Source organism: Spermophilus citellus, assembly GCF_964194105.1.
Source record: "Spermophilus citellus genome assembly, chromosome: 6".
In the NCBI taxonomy this organism is placed as follows: Eukaryota; Metazoa; Chordata; class Mammalia; order Rodentia; family Sciuridae; genus Spermophilus; species Spermophilus citellus.
The window spans coordinates 103,927,546-103,941,648 of record NC_138187.1 but is presented as its reverse complement, the minus strand read 5'-3'; the positions used below and the strand labels follow the sequence as shown (position 1 = coordinate 103,941,648).

The 14,103-nt window shown below is 39.3% G+C and overlaps 1 protein-coding gene across 1 annotated transcript in view; it reads right to left on the bottom strand.

Moving 5' to 3' along the window:
* FMN2 (formin 2) overlaps positions 1-13,410 on the bottom strand; it is a 372,575-nt gene extending 359,165 nt beyond the window's left edge. The window contains exon 1 of the mRNA XM_081299099.1: positions 11,634-13,410. Within this exon, the coding sequence (XP_081155225.1) occupies positions 11,634-13,227 (1,594 nt within the window). The 5' untranslated portion in view covers positions 13,228-13,410. The remainder of the gene's footprint in view (positions 1-11,633) is intronic.
* Positions 13,411-14,103: the final 693 nt, after the last annotated feature.

Genomic DNA, 14,103 nt, shown 5'->3' with positions numbered 1-14,103 from the left:
AATAAAGTTCAGAGCTGAAATTAATTCAGTAGAAAATAAAAGAACAACACAAAGGATTGATGAAATAAAGAATTAGTTCATTGTCTCAATACTGAACCCAGGGCATGTTAGGTAAGTCCTCTACCACTGTGCTACATCCCCAGCCCTAAAAGTTCATTCTTTGAAAAGATAAACAAGACTGATAAATTCCAAGCCAAACTAAACAAAAGAAAGAGAAAGATGAAAAAAACAGAAATATTGCAATAGACATTACTGAAATCCAGGGGACCATCGGGGATTATTTTGAAAACACATATTCCAATAAGCTGAAATATCCAGAAGAAATGAATTCATTTCTAGATGCAAATGATTTATCAAAATTGAACTAAGATAGAAAACCGAAACAGATCAATAGCAAGCAATGAGGTTGAAGTAATAATAATAAGTCTACCAACAAACAAGAAACCAGGAGCAAATGGATTTACAGCTGAATTTTACCAAATCTTTAAGGAAGAACTAACAAGAATTCTCTTCAAATTATTCTGTGAAATAGAAAGAGAGGGAGCACTTCCAAAGTCATTCTTCAATCCACAATCACCCTGATACCAAAACTAGATAAGGATACATCAAAAAATAAAATTACAGATCAATATCCTTAAAGAACATAGATACCAAAATCCTTAATAAAAGACTTGCAAACTAAATTTCAAAACACATTACAAACATCATATACTTCAGTTCAGTTTGTTTCATCGTGGGGATGCAAAAAGTGTTGTTCAATATTGGCAAACCAATAAATATAATAAGGACAAAAATTACATGATCATCTCAATAGATGCAGAAAACCTTTGACAAAACATGACACCCTTTCATTAAAACAACCCTGAAGAAACTAGGAATAAAAGGAAATTACTTCAAAATAATAAGTGTTATATATAACAAACTCAAATCCAACATCATACTGACTCGGGAAAACTGAAAACATTTCCTCTAAAATCAAGGACAAGATAAGAATGGTTGTTTTCATCATCCTATTCAAAATAGTAATTAAAATTTTATCTAGAGAAATTAGGAAGGGAAATATAAAAATAAATAAAAGAGATACAAATAGGAAAGCAAGAGGTCAAATTTTTCCTATTTTCAAATGACATGATCCTATATTTAGAAAACCTTAAAGGTTCAACTAAAAGACTTATAACTAATAATATTTACTGACTTTGAATAATGTTATCCAATTGTTTCAAAAGTTTAAAGAGACACAGGTTCCTATAAAGCTCTTAATAAAAATACAGTTTAATAGAAAAAAATTGTTATTCAGTGGAAAATTTTTATCTTAATAATGAAGAGACTCACTGCATATAAAACTCTCCAAAGTATTCAAACACATTCATCTGGGATCCTGAAAGATTTTCATTCATTAATTTATCTTTATTATTATTTGTAGTATTAGGGATTGAACCTAGAGCCCCATGCATGCTAGGCAAGTGCTCTGCCACTGGGTTCCAACCCTAACCCCTGCCCCTTGCCTTTTGTTTTTTTTGAGACAGAGTCTCACTAAATTGACCAAGGTAGCCTTCAAAGCACATTCCTCCTGTCTCAGCTTTCTGAGTAGCCTGCATTACAGGTATTACAGGTGTGTTCCACCTCACCCAGCTTCCACTTGCTTTTTTTTGGGGGGGTGGTACTGGGGATTGAACTTAGGTACTCAACTGAGCCACATCCCTAGTCCTTTTTTGTATTTTATTTAGAGACAGCATTTCACTGAGCTGCTCAGTGCCTCGATTTTGCTTAGGCTGGCCTTGAACTCAGAGATCCTCTTGCCTCAGCCTCCCGCGCCACTAGCTTCCACTTGCTTTTTAACAGGCTTAAATGAGCTGCATTAATTTAAGGCCAGTAAAAAAATTTTCAAAGTTTTTAAAAAATTAAAACCTAAGAGTTTTTTCCCTTTTACCTTTCTAGTCTCTAAAAAGTGTTTACTGTTGATGCAAACGTCTAAATGGAATACCACAGACTCATAAAAATTACTTCAGTAAGCATAAAAATAGAGGGGAAACTGAAAACATAACAAAAACTAATGTATTGGGGCTGGGGCTGGGGCTCAGTGGCAGAGCACTTGCCTGGCATATGTGAAGCACTGGTTTGATCCTCAGCATCACATAAAAAATAAATTAATAAAGATATTGTGTCCCCCTACAACTAAAAAAGAATTAAACAACCCAATATATTAAGGTATATTGAAGTAAAAGGCTTAATAGCACTGCTTTATTGAGCAGTTCAAATTGTAAGGGAAAATGCAAAGCTTATAGTCCATCCAAGAATAGATGACTTACACTGCTAATAATGAATCTAAAAGAATTTGCGTAGTGGGGCTGGGGATGTGGCTCAAGAGGTAGTGCGCTCGCCTGGCATGCGTGCGGCCTGGGTTCGATCCTCAGCACCACATACCAACAAAGATGTTGTGTCCGCCGAGAACTAAAAAATAAATATTAAAAATTCTCTCTCACTCTCTCTCTCACTCTCCTCTCTCACTCTCTCTTTAAAAAAAAAAAAAGAATTTGCGTAGTATATCTTGTGTCCATATTAGAACAACTCCATGTAGTCTGTTTTGGGGTCATATGTTATATAAACCAGATTTCTCTTTCATGTATTTTCCCAAAACAGGCTTACCCACCACTTCCTCAGTTAAAACACAAGGTCTATAATCATATGACAGTACAACCATGTCAAATCTTCAACATGAATCAAAAATTGGTTAAAATTACCAAGGTCAAAACATCTTACTGATACCCAAAACATTGTTACCCTATGATATAAATAATGGTTCCTACAGCATAGAGATTGTCTTCAGCTCTAACAACAAAGCAAAGCTCTCTATATGCATAGTACCACTATGAGGTAGAAAAGGTAGCTGCTGGAACCATCACTTCTACAGAATCATGGAGTTAAAAGAGATTAGAGGAGGCAGCTTCCCAGAAAGATTGCCTTCATGCCCCCTAAATTCCCTTGCTGGTGATCCAACCCAAGTAGGCTATTGCACTGCCACATCCTGAGCTCCTGCCTACACTTTTGTAACCTGAGAAACCAGAGTATTAAGAAGAGGTGAAAAGAGTTGGAGGTTTAGCTTCAGGGTTGAGCTTTTGCCTCCTGTGTGTGTGAATCCCTGGGTTCAATCGGAAGGAAGGAAGGAAGGAAGGAAGGAAGGAAGGAAGGAAGGAAGGAAGGGAGGGAGGGAGGGAGGGAGGGAGGACTGACCCTGTGCCTTATAGGAAACCAATGGTAAAATTAAAAGGGGAAGTAGACTGGAAGACTTCTCAGTCTGCCCTCTTGCCATAGGGCTGTACCAGCTAACTGATAAATTTTCTTTTCTCTCCTCAGTGCCTAAAGCAACCATTTAAATTACATAGAATCCCTTTCCATACATGTCCAGGGTGACATCAAGTACTACAACAAGGAACCCTTCTGTCTGATGTGCAAAAGATACCCAACTGGATAGTCTAAACACTTTTAAGAATAATTTTACAGCACAATAAAGGCTTGATTCACTCAAAAATATTATTTCATTCCTGCTAAAAATGACTATTTTCAGTGCATCACAACTCTGGCAAAATTGGTAATAAAACTTCCAGTGAGTCTGTGGTATGCTGGGTCCTGACTAGACCACAGAAGAATACCAGAAAATTTCCTACCCAATTAACACTTTCAAGTACATCTTTGTAAAGGAAGAAGACATCAATTTTTCCCTCTTTTGGAAAAAGAATATCAAAAGGATAACTTTCTAGTGTGGTTAGCATCTTCTGATAGCATCCAGTAACTGTTATTTGTTCTTATAATTTTATTGTTTTAAGAACTTTGTATTACTACCATTCCAAGTTGATTATCAGTCATATTTTCTATATATTTATATTTTTAATACAAAGGGAAGCCTTATAAAAGTTTTCAGTCCCTAAAATTATATCCAATAATATTGTCACAAACGATTTTTATGAATTTCTTCCTAATGGTCTCTTAATGCTAAATTTCACTATTACTAAAAATACAAAGGCAGGAACAGATAGAGGAATAACACTTTTGTATCCCCTTACCTTTTCTTTCATTACTGATAAAATTTATATATGGAGCTAGCTCAATGGTAGAATGCCTGCTTAGCACATGTGAGCTCCTGGTTTCAATCCTGGCACAAAAATAAATAAATAATATATACGCATACACAGATATGCATATATGTGTGTATATATATATATATATGTATAAATATGTATGTGTAAATATATACATATATATTGGGAAGCACTATTATTTTAATATCATTACTATTTTAAAATTAAACTCTAGAAGCAAGAATAGATAATGTTCTCTGAAAACACGCTCTACCAAAATGTCATTTTACTTTCATTGATTCAACTTCACCTCCATGAAAATAATTAATTTTACCTGCTCCAAAGAGTTAGCAATTTTCAACCTTACATTTGACTAGTTTTAGCTGCCAACCTAGGAAACCTGAGTACCCAATATACCTATATTAATCACCACCTAAAAAAAAAAGTTTGTGAACAAGTATTCATTGTGACCTCAGTATATTCACAGTATCACAGTGACTGACACACAGTAAGACACAGTACAGATATTTGTAGATGGATTGATGGAAGAGCAGAGGCTGCCTGGGTAGCAGGCAATGCATAAAAGAGTGAAAGAACCCTAAATCCAGAGATATCTACAATAATAGGATGTAGACAATAAGCACAGAATCACTGAGGTGAGGACCAGTTAAGACCAAATGGAAAAAAAAAATACAAAGAGGAGTTCAATCAGTCCTTATTTCAGTGCTAAATAAAGAGAAACAAATTATGTGCTCTAAGAGGGTAAAGCTGCAAGACAAAGGCAAAAAGTCAGAAAAAAGAAATGAAACACATGTTCACAGAACAGTAAGCGGATTAGTTTGTCTAAAGTAGAGAGTTTATGAAGGGAATCCAGGGAAGGAAGGATGCAAAGTCAGGCGGTAATGGGCAGATGCTATGCAGAACATAAACACTGAGAGTGTCAGCTGCCACCTCTTCTCCACACCTCCTTTAGAAAAGCAGTATCCTCCCCCAGTCTCACAGCCACACCCCTATCATATGCTTTCCTCATCCAAAATTCCAGTAAACCAAAATTTCCAATAAAGTGACAAAAATGCTTAAAATCACAGAAAATGCAGAAAAAGAGAAAGAAAACAGGAAGCATAAGCAATTTGAAAATACCACCACACAACTTAAGGCTAGAAATATTAATTTGCAATTCATATCTAGTCAATTAGTATCCTGCCAAGTTTTTGTATGCAATTTTAGAGTTGTTTGGTTCAGGTTTAGCAAATTTAACTCTGACCATTTTAAAAAAATTATTGTTGATGGACCTTTATTTTATTCATTTATTTATTAGCAGTACTGAGAATCTAACCCAGTACCTCACACATGCAAGGCAAGTGCTCTACCACTGAGCCACAAGCCCAGCCCTGACTCTGACTATTTTGAACAATGAAGTTTATTAAGAAAACAAATCAGGTTAGGAAAGAATCATTACCAATTAACTGCTCCTTATGCACTAAGCAAAGTCGTAAGGGCTTTATATACACTATTTCATTTAATCTTAATATTATCAAGTGTAAATTGCTCCTCTATCTTCATACATATGAGGAAAAACTACTTGAGAGTCAAATGGCAAAGCTAGGATGCAAAAATGCCTGGAATAACCATGATTAGAATAACTACTGTTATCATCATCCAAGATATTTTCAATTTTTTACTAGAATCAGGAGAAAAGGCACTAAAAACACCAGTTCTATTTCAAATAACATAGTTTATATCCAGATACTTAAACACACTTAAAATTAGGCCAGTCCTCACTTCATAAAACACTTATTAAAACTCATGACTGATGCTATTGGAGTACTTGACTTTGATCCAAGCCATAGTCCTGAAAGAACCATGAGAAAGGATGTTTCAGACTAAACTAACTTCAAGCCCAGCGTATGCTGTCAAATTCTATTCTGATATATGGAACCCAGTAAGTCAATATTTAAGGAAAATGATAGAATTCCTATAAGCAATCTCCTTTCCTTTTACAGTTAAGATTTTCTAGCCTTTAAAAATTCAATGTAATGATTTAACAAGTCTTTGTATTCCTAAGGCATGTCCTTCTTTCTACTGATACTAAAATCAAGATAATCTTTAGAAAGGCCAATATGAATATTATAAAATCAAAGTTCTAAAATATAAGATTTCGATTAATTAGTCCTACAAAAGCTCAATAACCCACTTGGTTTTATTTTATACACGTTGACAACAGATTTGGTTTTTTAAGGATATATCCTAGATGGGGCACATACTAGCTTAATGCCCTTAGGCAAGTTACTTCACTTATCTGAGCCTTGGTTTGCTCCTAAGAAAAATGAGGATAAGCAGCTATACTTGAAGACTGTTGAAAGGATTAGAGATAATTATGTAATGCACCAACACAGAGACCTGCCATTTAGAATTGCAATAAATACAGTTAACATCGTGATTCTAGACTTTATAAGCCAATAACTAATTGATGAGAAAAACCAAATTATGAGGAATTGGGAACTGGGGAAGAAACTAAAGATATCTCTAAAAATAACAACAAGGAAAGAGTCAAGAAACTATATAGATACAAAAACTGAGGCCACTAGCTTACACAATTAAATAAATGTTAAGGGCATCACTAATGTTTTTATAAGATGTTAACAATGATGTTCTTGAAGATGACATTAAGCCTTTTTAAAAAGATTAAATTTTTTAATTCTATGTGTTTTAAAAAGTGACAGATAAGCACATAATTGACTTGGCAAGATTCTCATCAAAATGATTTCACAAATTCAGGACACAGCTCAGTGTTAGAACACTTGCCTAGTATGCAGAAGGTCCTGGGTTTGATCCCCAGCACCAAAAAAAAAAAAAAAAAAAAAAAAAAAAAAGCAGCAAAACAAACAAAAATTGACTTAGCATCATATATATTTTACATGTTAGATATCCAAACTTTAATTAACTGGGAAACTATTACTGGGCTGGGACTCTACCTCAGACATAGAACAAATGCTTAGCATGTGTGAGGCCCTAGGTTCAATCCCCAACACTACAGAAAAAGAAAAAGAAGGAAAAAAAAAAAAACAGCTATGTGCTACCAAGCTTTTGTTACACCTAATGTGTAAATGAACCTATCATTTTTTCTAATAATCATTGTAAAATATGCATTTTGAACAAAATAACCAAAAATTTAAATATAATGGACAGCATCAAGTTCTTTCTTTTTTTTTAAATTTTTTTTTAGTCCAAGGATACTCTACTACTAAAAGACACTCCCAGCCCTTTTAATTATTATTATTATTACTATTTTCTTTTCTTTTTTTTTTTCTTTTTAAGATACATTCTCACTAAATTGCCAAGGCTAGGCTTAATCCTTTTGTTTCAGCCTCCCAAATCACTAGGATTGCAGTTATAAGCCACCTTGCCTAGCCCTCGGTTTCTTAATAGCTGAAACAAGATGTTTTGGTATCCCACATTGCTTAAGTTTTTTATATCTACCAAAGAAACAGAAACATGTGCCATGGAAATCCCTTTTCACTTGAATTTTCTCCCTACATTTGGAAGGAAGTAAAAAGTGAGAAACATCTGTTCTTTCCTTCAGAGCTGACAACTCTCATCCTATGGTTTAAAAATAGAAGTTATTTATGAAAGGCTACAGATAAAATGATCACCTGCTTCAAAAGCAGCTGGCAATTAAATGATCCAAATTCATGCATAATCAAAGTCAAAGAACTCTTTCCCTAAGGACAATCCTAGCTGCCCAAACTCCTGGTAATTTCCAATACACCCATGAAATAGCAGAGGATGGTAAAGAAGCAAATGTAATGGCAGATAACAAGAAAAGAGTCAACAGCCGAGAAACAGAGGCTTGTATCAATCTGGAGTCCCTCTACCACCAGACGAACAGCGAGAGTTTCCATGAGAGTTGCCTCAAGAAAATCTGATTTACTTTGGCCAACAATCATCTTTCACCCAGCCCAAGGAAGAACTGATGTTCAACCATTAAAGGGGTATACATTATTATTATCGACAGAAACCAGAAAACCTCATCAGTGAAGGCCTTAGAGCCTACAGCAATTTTTAAAAAGTTTTTACTCTATTGTCTTACAGTGCTGAATGTCAAATGCAAGTAATGAGAAAGTGCACCCATACATAAATCAGTAGACTCAGCTTCTGCCTCTAGCTATGCTTCTAATGAGTGTGACCTTGAGAAAGTTATTTCACCTTTTTTTCTACCTTCATTTCCTACCAGTCATAAGGTTAGGTTAAACCCACTGATTTTTTTTTTTTTCCCCCTAAACAAGGCAGAGAGAAGATTAGTACATTGAAGTTGCTATACAAAAACATATCTGCTTGTCACTGCATCTATATCTAATCATCAAATATTAAGTAGGCAATGTCCTCATAAAAACAACTAACACTTGTTTGTTATTTTTTGGTACTGGGAATTGAACCCAGAGTCACTCTACTACAGAGCTACATCCCCAGCCCTTTTATTTATTTCTATTTTAATACAGGGCCCCACTAAGTGTCAGGCCTGGTCTTGAATGTGTGATCTTCCTGCCTCAACCTCCTCAGGAGCTGGGTTTATATGTGTAGGCCATCACACTCAGCAAAATGACTTTACTTTTACTCTACAAGTTAAAGAAAAACAAACAAAAATGCCTGCCTGGAGACATCAAAAGGACCCAAGTGCTACCTAAACAAGGCTCATTTTTTTAATTAATTTTTTTAAAAAATTCTAATTAGTTATACATGACAGTAGAATGCATTTTGACACTTTGTACACAAATGGAACATAACTTCTCATTCCTCTGGCTGTACATGGTGCTGAGTCACACCAGTAGTATAATCATACATGTACATAGGGTAATAATGTCTGTCTCATTCTATGGTCCTTCCCATCCCTAGTGCTCCACCCCTCCCGCCATTCCCCTGTGCACAATTCAAATTTCCTTCATTTTTCCTACCCCGCACCCCCTACTGTGGATCAGCATCCCCTTCTCAGAGAAAACTTCAGCTTTTGGTTTTTTGAGATTGGTTTATTTCGCTTAGCATGATATTCTCTAGTTGCATCCATTTTACCTGCAAATGTAAGCACAGCTCTTTTGAGAGTCCCAAATATCAAATCTGAAAATACTAGCCTAGCAAATTAAAATGATACACAGTTCCAAGAATATACTTCTTTTTTAAGAAAAATAAAAACTTCAATGTATTTCAGGTCCTATGTCTCAGAACTCTGTTCAATACCTCTGACAATACCTTTTCTTACACTTTGCCAAGGAGATAAGCCACTGAATCCTATTCTTGATGTTTCCAGGATAGTATCCTGCATATAGACAGATAGGTAGGTAAGTAGATAGATAATAGACAGATTCCTGTGCACTGTCCTTTTTTTTTCAATAATGGAGATGGAACCCAAAGCCTTGCCTATGCTACACAAGAGCTTTAACAATGAGCTCCTGCCCCAGCCCTCTGCATTTTAAGAGCTTTTTCTTCAATCAGTGAAACTTTGAAAGGCAGAATCATGATTGTGTTGGGGATGCAAGGCAGTGTTAAAACTTTTGGCTAGCATGCATGAAGTACTGGATTGGATAGTTATCACTAAAACAACAAAACAAAAACAAAAGCATAGCCTGGCACAATGTGGCTGCCCGGTATGTACGTATATATGTGTATGTATGATCTATATATATCTGTGTGTGTATGTATACATGCATATACAGATGTGTCTATAGGCATATATATGCTAAATGAATGAAACAAATTCTTATGCTAGTAGGAATAGCTATCACTAATATTAATTATTGATAATCTTTTTTTAGTAAAAAATATTTATATTGTTTCTTTTTAGTTATACATGACAGTAGAATTCACTTTGATACAATTATAAATACATGGAATATATCTTAATTATGGTGAATAATTTTTGTTTTTAGAAAACTATATAAATGAATGCTATCTAAGGAGAAAATACATGATTTCTCACCAATATCAACTCCAAAAAATTGGGCTGATGATGTAGCTCAAAGGGTAGAATATTTGCTAGCATGCACAAGGCCTTGGGTTTTACCCCTAGCACTGTAAAAAAATAAATGAATTAATAAAAATTAACTGAAGAACTTTCCAATCCTTTTCCATCAAGTTTCCTTTATTCTTTTTTTTTTCTTTTTTCTTTTTTTTTTTTTTTTTTGGTGTGTGTGTTTGTGTTGCTTTTTGTTTTGTCTCATTTTGGTTTTTATAATTAACCTAGTTGGTTTAAGACTACAGACATCCCTATTTACTGAATCTACAATAAAGAGAAGAAAGGAAAAAAACAAAAAGCAAGTACTTTTGAGTTCTGTAAATGCAAAATAAAATATAGCCCATAGATGAAAATGAAAATGTAGTCCAATAAAAATAGCTACCACAAATATAACAGCATCTAACCAGCTAAGTGTAAGCTGTCTTCATTGAGAAATTTCACCAAAGTAATTTCTATAAATGACCTATTTATTAAAATAATAGAACATAAAATTTTTAAAGTGCCTTTCAAATTTTAGTCATTCAAATATTTATCACAAACCTACCAGCACTGACATAAATTTTCATATTTTTCCCGTATTCTTTCAATTCTAACACTATTTCATTCAAAAAATTAAGAGTAGATGTTAAGTAAACAGGAAACAAACTGACACTGCCAGTGAACCCTTAAGGTAAGGCCTTGGGACCAATAAGCCTATAGTAAAGGATAAACTCATTCTGCTATTTGATTAGGTGTTTTCCCACAATAAACTGATCCTTCCACTGTGCATTCTATGTGTGAGTCTATAACAAATGGCTAAGGAAGAGAACTATCACTTGAACATATCTGGATATGCTTTTGGTCTTCTGATCATCCCCATTTCCAAGTAGAGAAGTTCTGGCTGGGTCACGGAAAAGAAAGAAGTTACTCCTAATACTCTATTTTATATTCATTTTCCAATAGCATGTATCAGATTTTCTTGTCTTTGCAAGCAGTAGTGACTGTTTCACTTCACAAAATAGCCCTACCTAGATTGCTGTAAGATAGAAACGACATATTACATATATATGTAAATTCAGGTGTGTGGGTACTAGAGCAGTCAGAGATCACCTTTGGAAAGTATTGGAACAAATGTTTTGTGCCTCCAATACTGACCCTTGAGAAAGACCATGAAAAAAGTTGTTCTTTTAATGCTTTGGGAATGAAGAAGAAAAAGAATGATGGTTTAGCAAACAAGACACAAAAGGAATTTATCTGCCTACTGGGGTTCTGAACGTTAGGAAACAGCAGATATTTGGGAGAACTGAGCAGAAAAGCCCTTTCCTGAGATGATTTAGGTCAGACACAACTAAATTGTTCCCTTTGCCACCCTAAAATAAAATAAAATAAAATAAAAAACCAAGAAGTATATATGCAAGGCAATCACTGAGGGATGAGCACGGTTGAAAAGGATTCACTAGGAAGAGACTAGCAGGCCAGGGCCTTTCAGAACTGGGGAGGGCGGGTCACAGGGTAAGGCCCTGATTGGCAGGCGACCTGCCACCTGGAGACTAGCAGCAAGGCACGCTCACCTGTGAACACGTTCTGAAAGCCATCTGCAGTCCCCGGAGCTCCAGACACCTTGCCTGCCAGAGCAGGGGACAGGCCACCGCTACTGTTTGCAGCTGGGCCAGGCTCCAGAATGTGCGCAGAGCCTCCTGCCGCCGGGGTGCCGGCACCCAGCTCCTGAGTCCAGTCGGCTGAGCGGCTGAGGCCGCCTGCGAGGCTGCCTTCGGTCCGGTGCTTCTTGGCTGGGGCGACTGCTGAGACCAGGGCGGTTCTGGGGCCCCGGCTCAAGGAGGGCTCCAGTCGTCTCTTAATCCTGGGGCTCTGGCTGGGGGACTGAGACGGGGAGTGATTGGGTGAGCTGAGCTGCCGGGTGGTGGTCTTGATGTAACAGGGGGTAATGAGTGGGTAGGGCTTGAAGCAGCGCGGGCTGGGCGCGGGGCTACCGGGCAGAGAGGTGGCTGCTGCGGGGACCCTGGGCCCGTGCGTCTGCTCCTCTGGCTCTTCATCCAGACTCTGCGTGACCTCTCCCACCTCTGGGCCCCACTCTTCCCCTGGAGAGCCTCGGGGAGCATCCTCAAAAGCATCCTCCTCTGCTTCCTCGTCTGTGTCTTCAGCTTCTTTTACGGAGGCTGGTACTGCGCCCTCCTCCGTCCTGGCCTCGGGAAATGGGAAGGCGGTGGAGGAAGGCGAGTCTGCTCCTGCAGACTGGGCAGGCGGTAAGCTGGGCGCCTCCGATGCAAGGAGGCCCTTGGGGGATGGCGGCTGCTCTGACACCCGGGACTTGGTGGTCTGGCTTTCAGGAAGGTCAGAGAGCGCGGATTGTGCCTGCTCTGTGTCGGGACTGCCTCGGGCCTCCTCAGCCCCTCCGCTGGGTCCCAGCAGAAACCCTTGGAGGCCCAGGAAGGCCCCGGGTTGAGGGAAGACGGCAGCGGGGGGCGCTGCAGGCTCCTCGGAGTTCTGGAGCTGCTGCTGCTGCTGCTGCTGCTGCTGCTGCTGCTGCTGCTGCAGGCGAATCGCCTGCTGGATGTCTGAGAGCAAATCCTCTTGCTCCGCAGCCGAATGGAAGCTATAGATGTCCGTGTCCGAGCCCGAACTGGTCCTTTGTCCATCCTGCGCCCCTACCACAGTTTCCAAATCCTCGGCGACCGCCTGGACCCCTAACCCAGCCTCTGCAGGCCTAGGACCACCTGGAAGGGTTATCTCAAAAGGGTCCGCACACTCAGTATCCGACAGGCCCGTCTCATCAGCAGACAGGCTGAGGTCCGGGGTCTTGGTGACCAGGGAATGAGCGCTGTCCAGCTCCCCGGTCTGCAGGGCCTGAGAGTCCAACACATCCTCCCGGGAGCCGCCAGAACCTTTCCCTTTGGAGAGGTTCTTCCTAATCCGCAGGTTGGAAAACACGGAGGGTCTGGAGTCCGACTTGCTCTTCTTTTTGCCGGGTTCCCCGCCGCTACCCCCTCCTCCCTTGCTGTGCTTGCCCAGAGCCTTCTTGCTCCCGCTCCCCTTCTTTGTAGCTTCCACATCCCTGGGCCCCACAGCATCCTCGGCGCCGCAACCACCGCCTTCGTGTAAGGCATCACCTGTGCTCCTCTTCAGCTTCCCATCCTGGTTCCCCATGTTGCAATGCCGCCGCTGTGCCGCTGCACCCTGGGTACTCAGGCCATTTCGGCCCTTCTCGGCTCCTGGGCCAGGCCAGGGGAGTCTTCAGGGCACGTTAGGCAGCTGGGCGAGCCGCTGGGAGAAGAGGCCAACAAGCCCCCGGCTGGCCCCGCTGACATCTGCTGCGGCTTTGCATAATGCGCGGCCGCTCGGGTGGCTGCCTTCGCTGCGGTTGCGGCCCGGGCTGGCTGGGCGCGAACATGCTCAGTGCAGCGCGCGGCGCCCGCCAATGGCTGTGCGGGACGCAGCTTGGGCCTGGCTCCCCGCCCGCTGCTGCCGCCCCCTTGGCCCCCTCTTGGCTCTTCGCTGAACCCGAGCGCGAAAAACGTTTCCTCTATCCTGGGGACTTTGATTTCCATGGTGCTTACAGGATGCTTTGCCGCCCCCACCCCTTCGAATAGTTCGTGGATTGAAATATACACACGAACTTCAAAGCTCTCGAACCTGCAATTGAAAAAAAGTTAAATAGAAAAGAAGAAAATTTCACACAGGAAAAAAACGGAAGCCCAGTTCCAATTTAAAGGTACCATAATATCTCTGTCACACAACCCTTAAACTAAATCTGCCTGCTTCTATATGGATCTTAAGTAAATATTTGCTGAATGAATGGATTGCTGTTTTTTGAATAATTGATTATCTCCTTGAACACTTTAATGTGCTCGAGCATATGGCTTAGGAAAGGTTACTACACATGATGCTGCACATATGTTTTATACAGAACTTGTCCAGAACAGGACATTAGCTGTCATTTCCAAAGTTGGCATTTCGAACTGCTTTAGACAAAGAAGAGGTGGGTGAAGCAGGAAATACTGAGATTAGAGCTGATTAAAATGC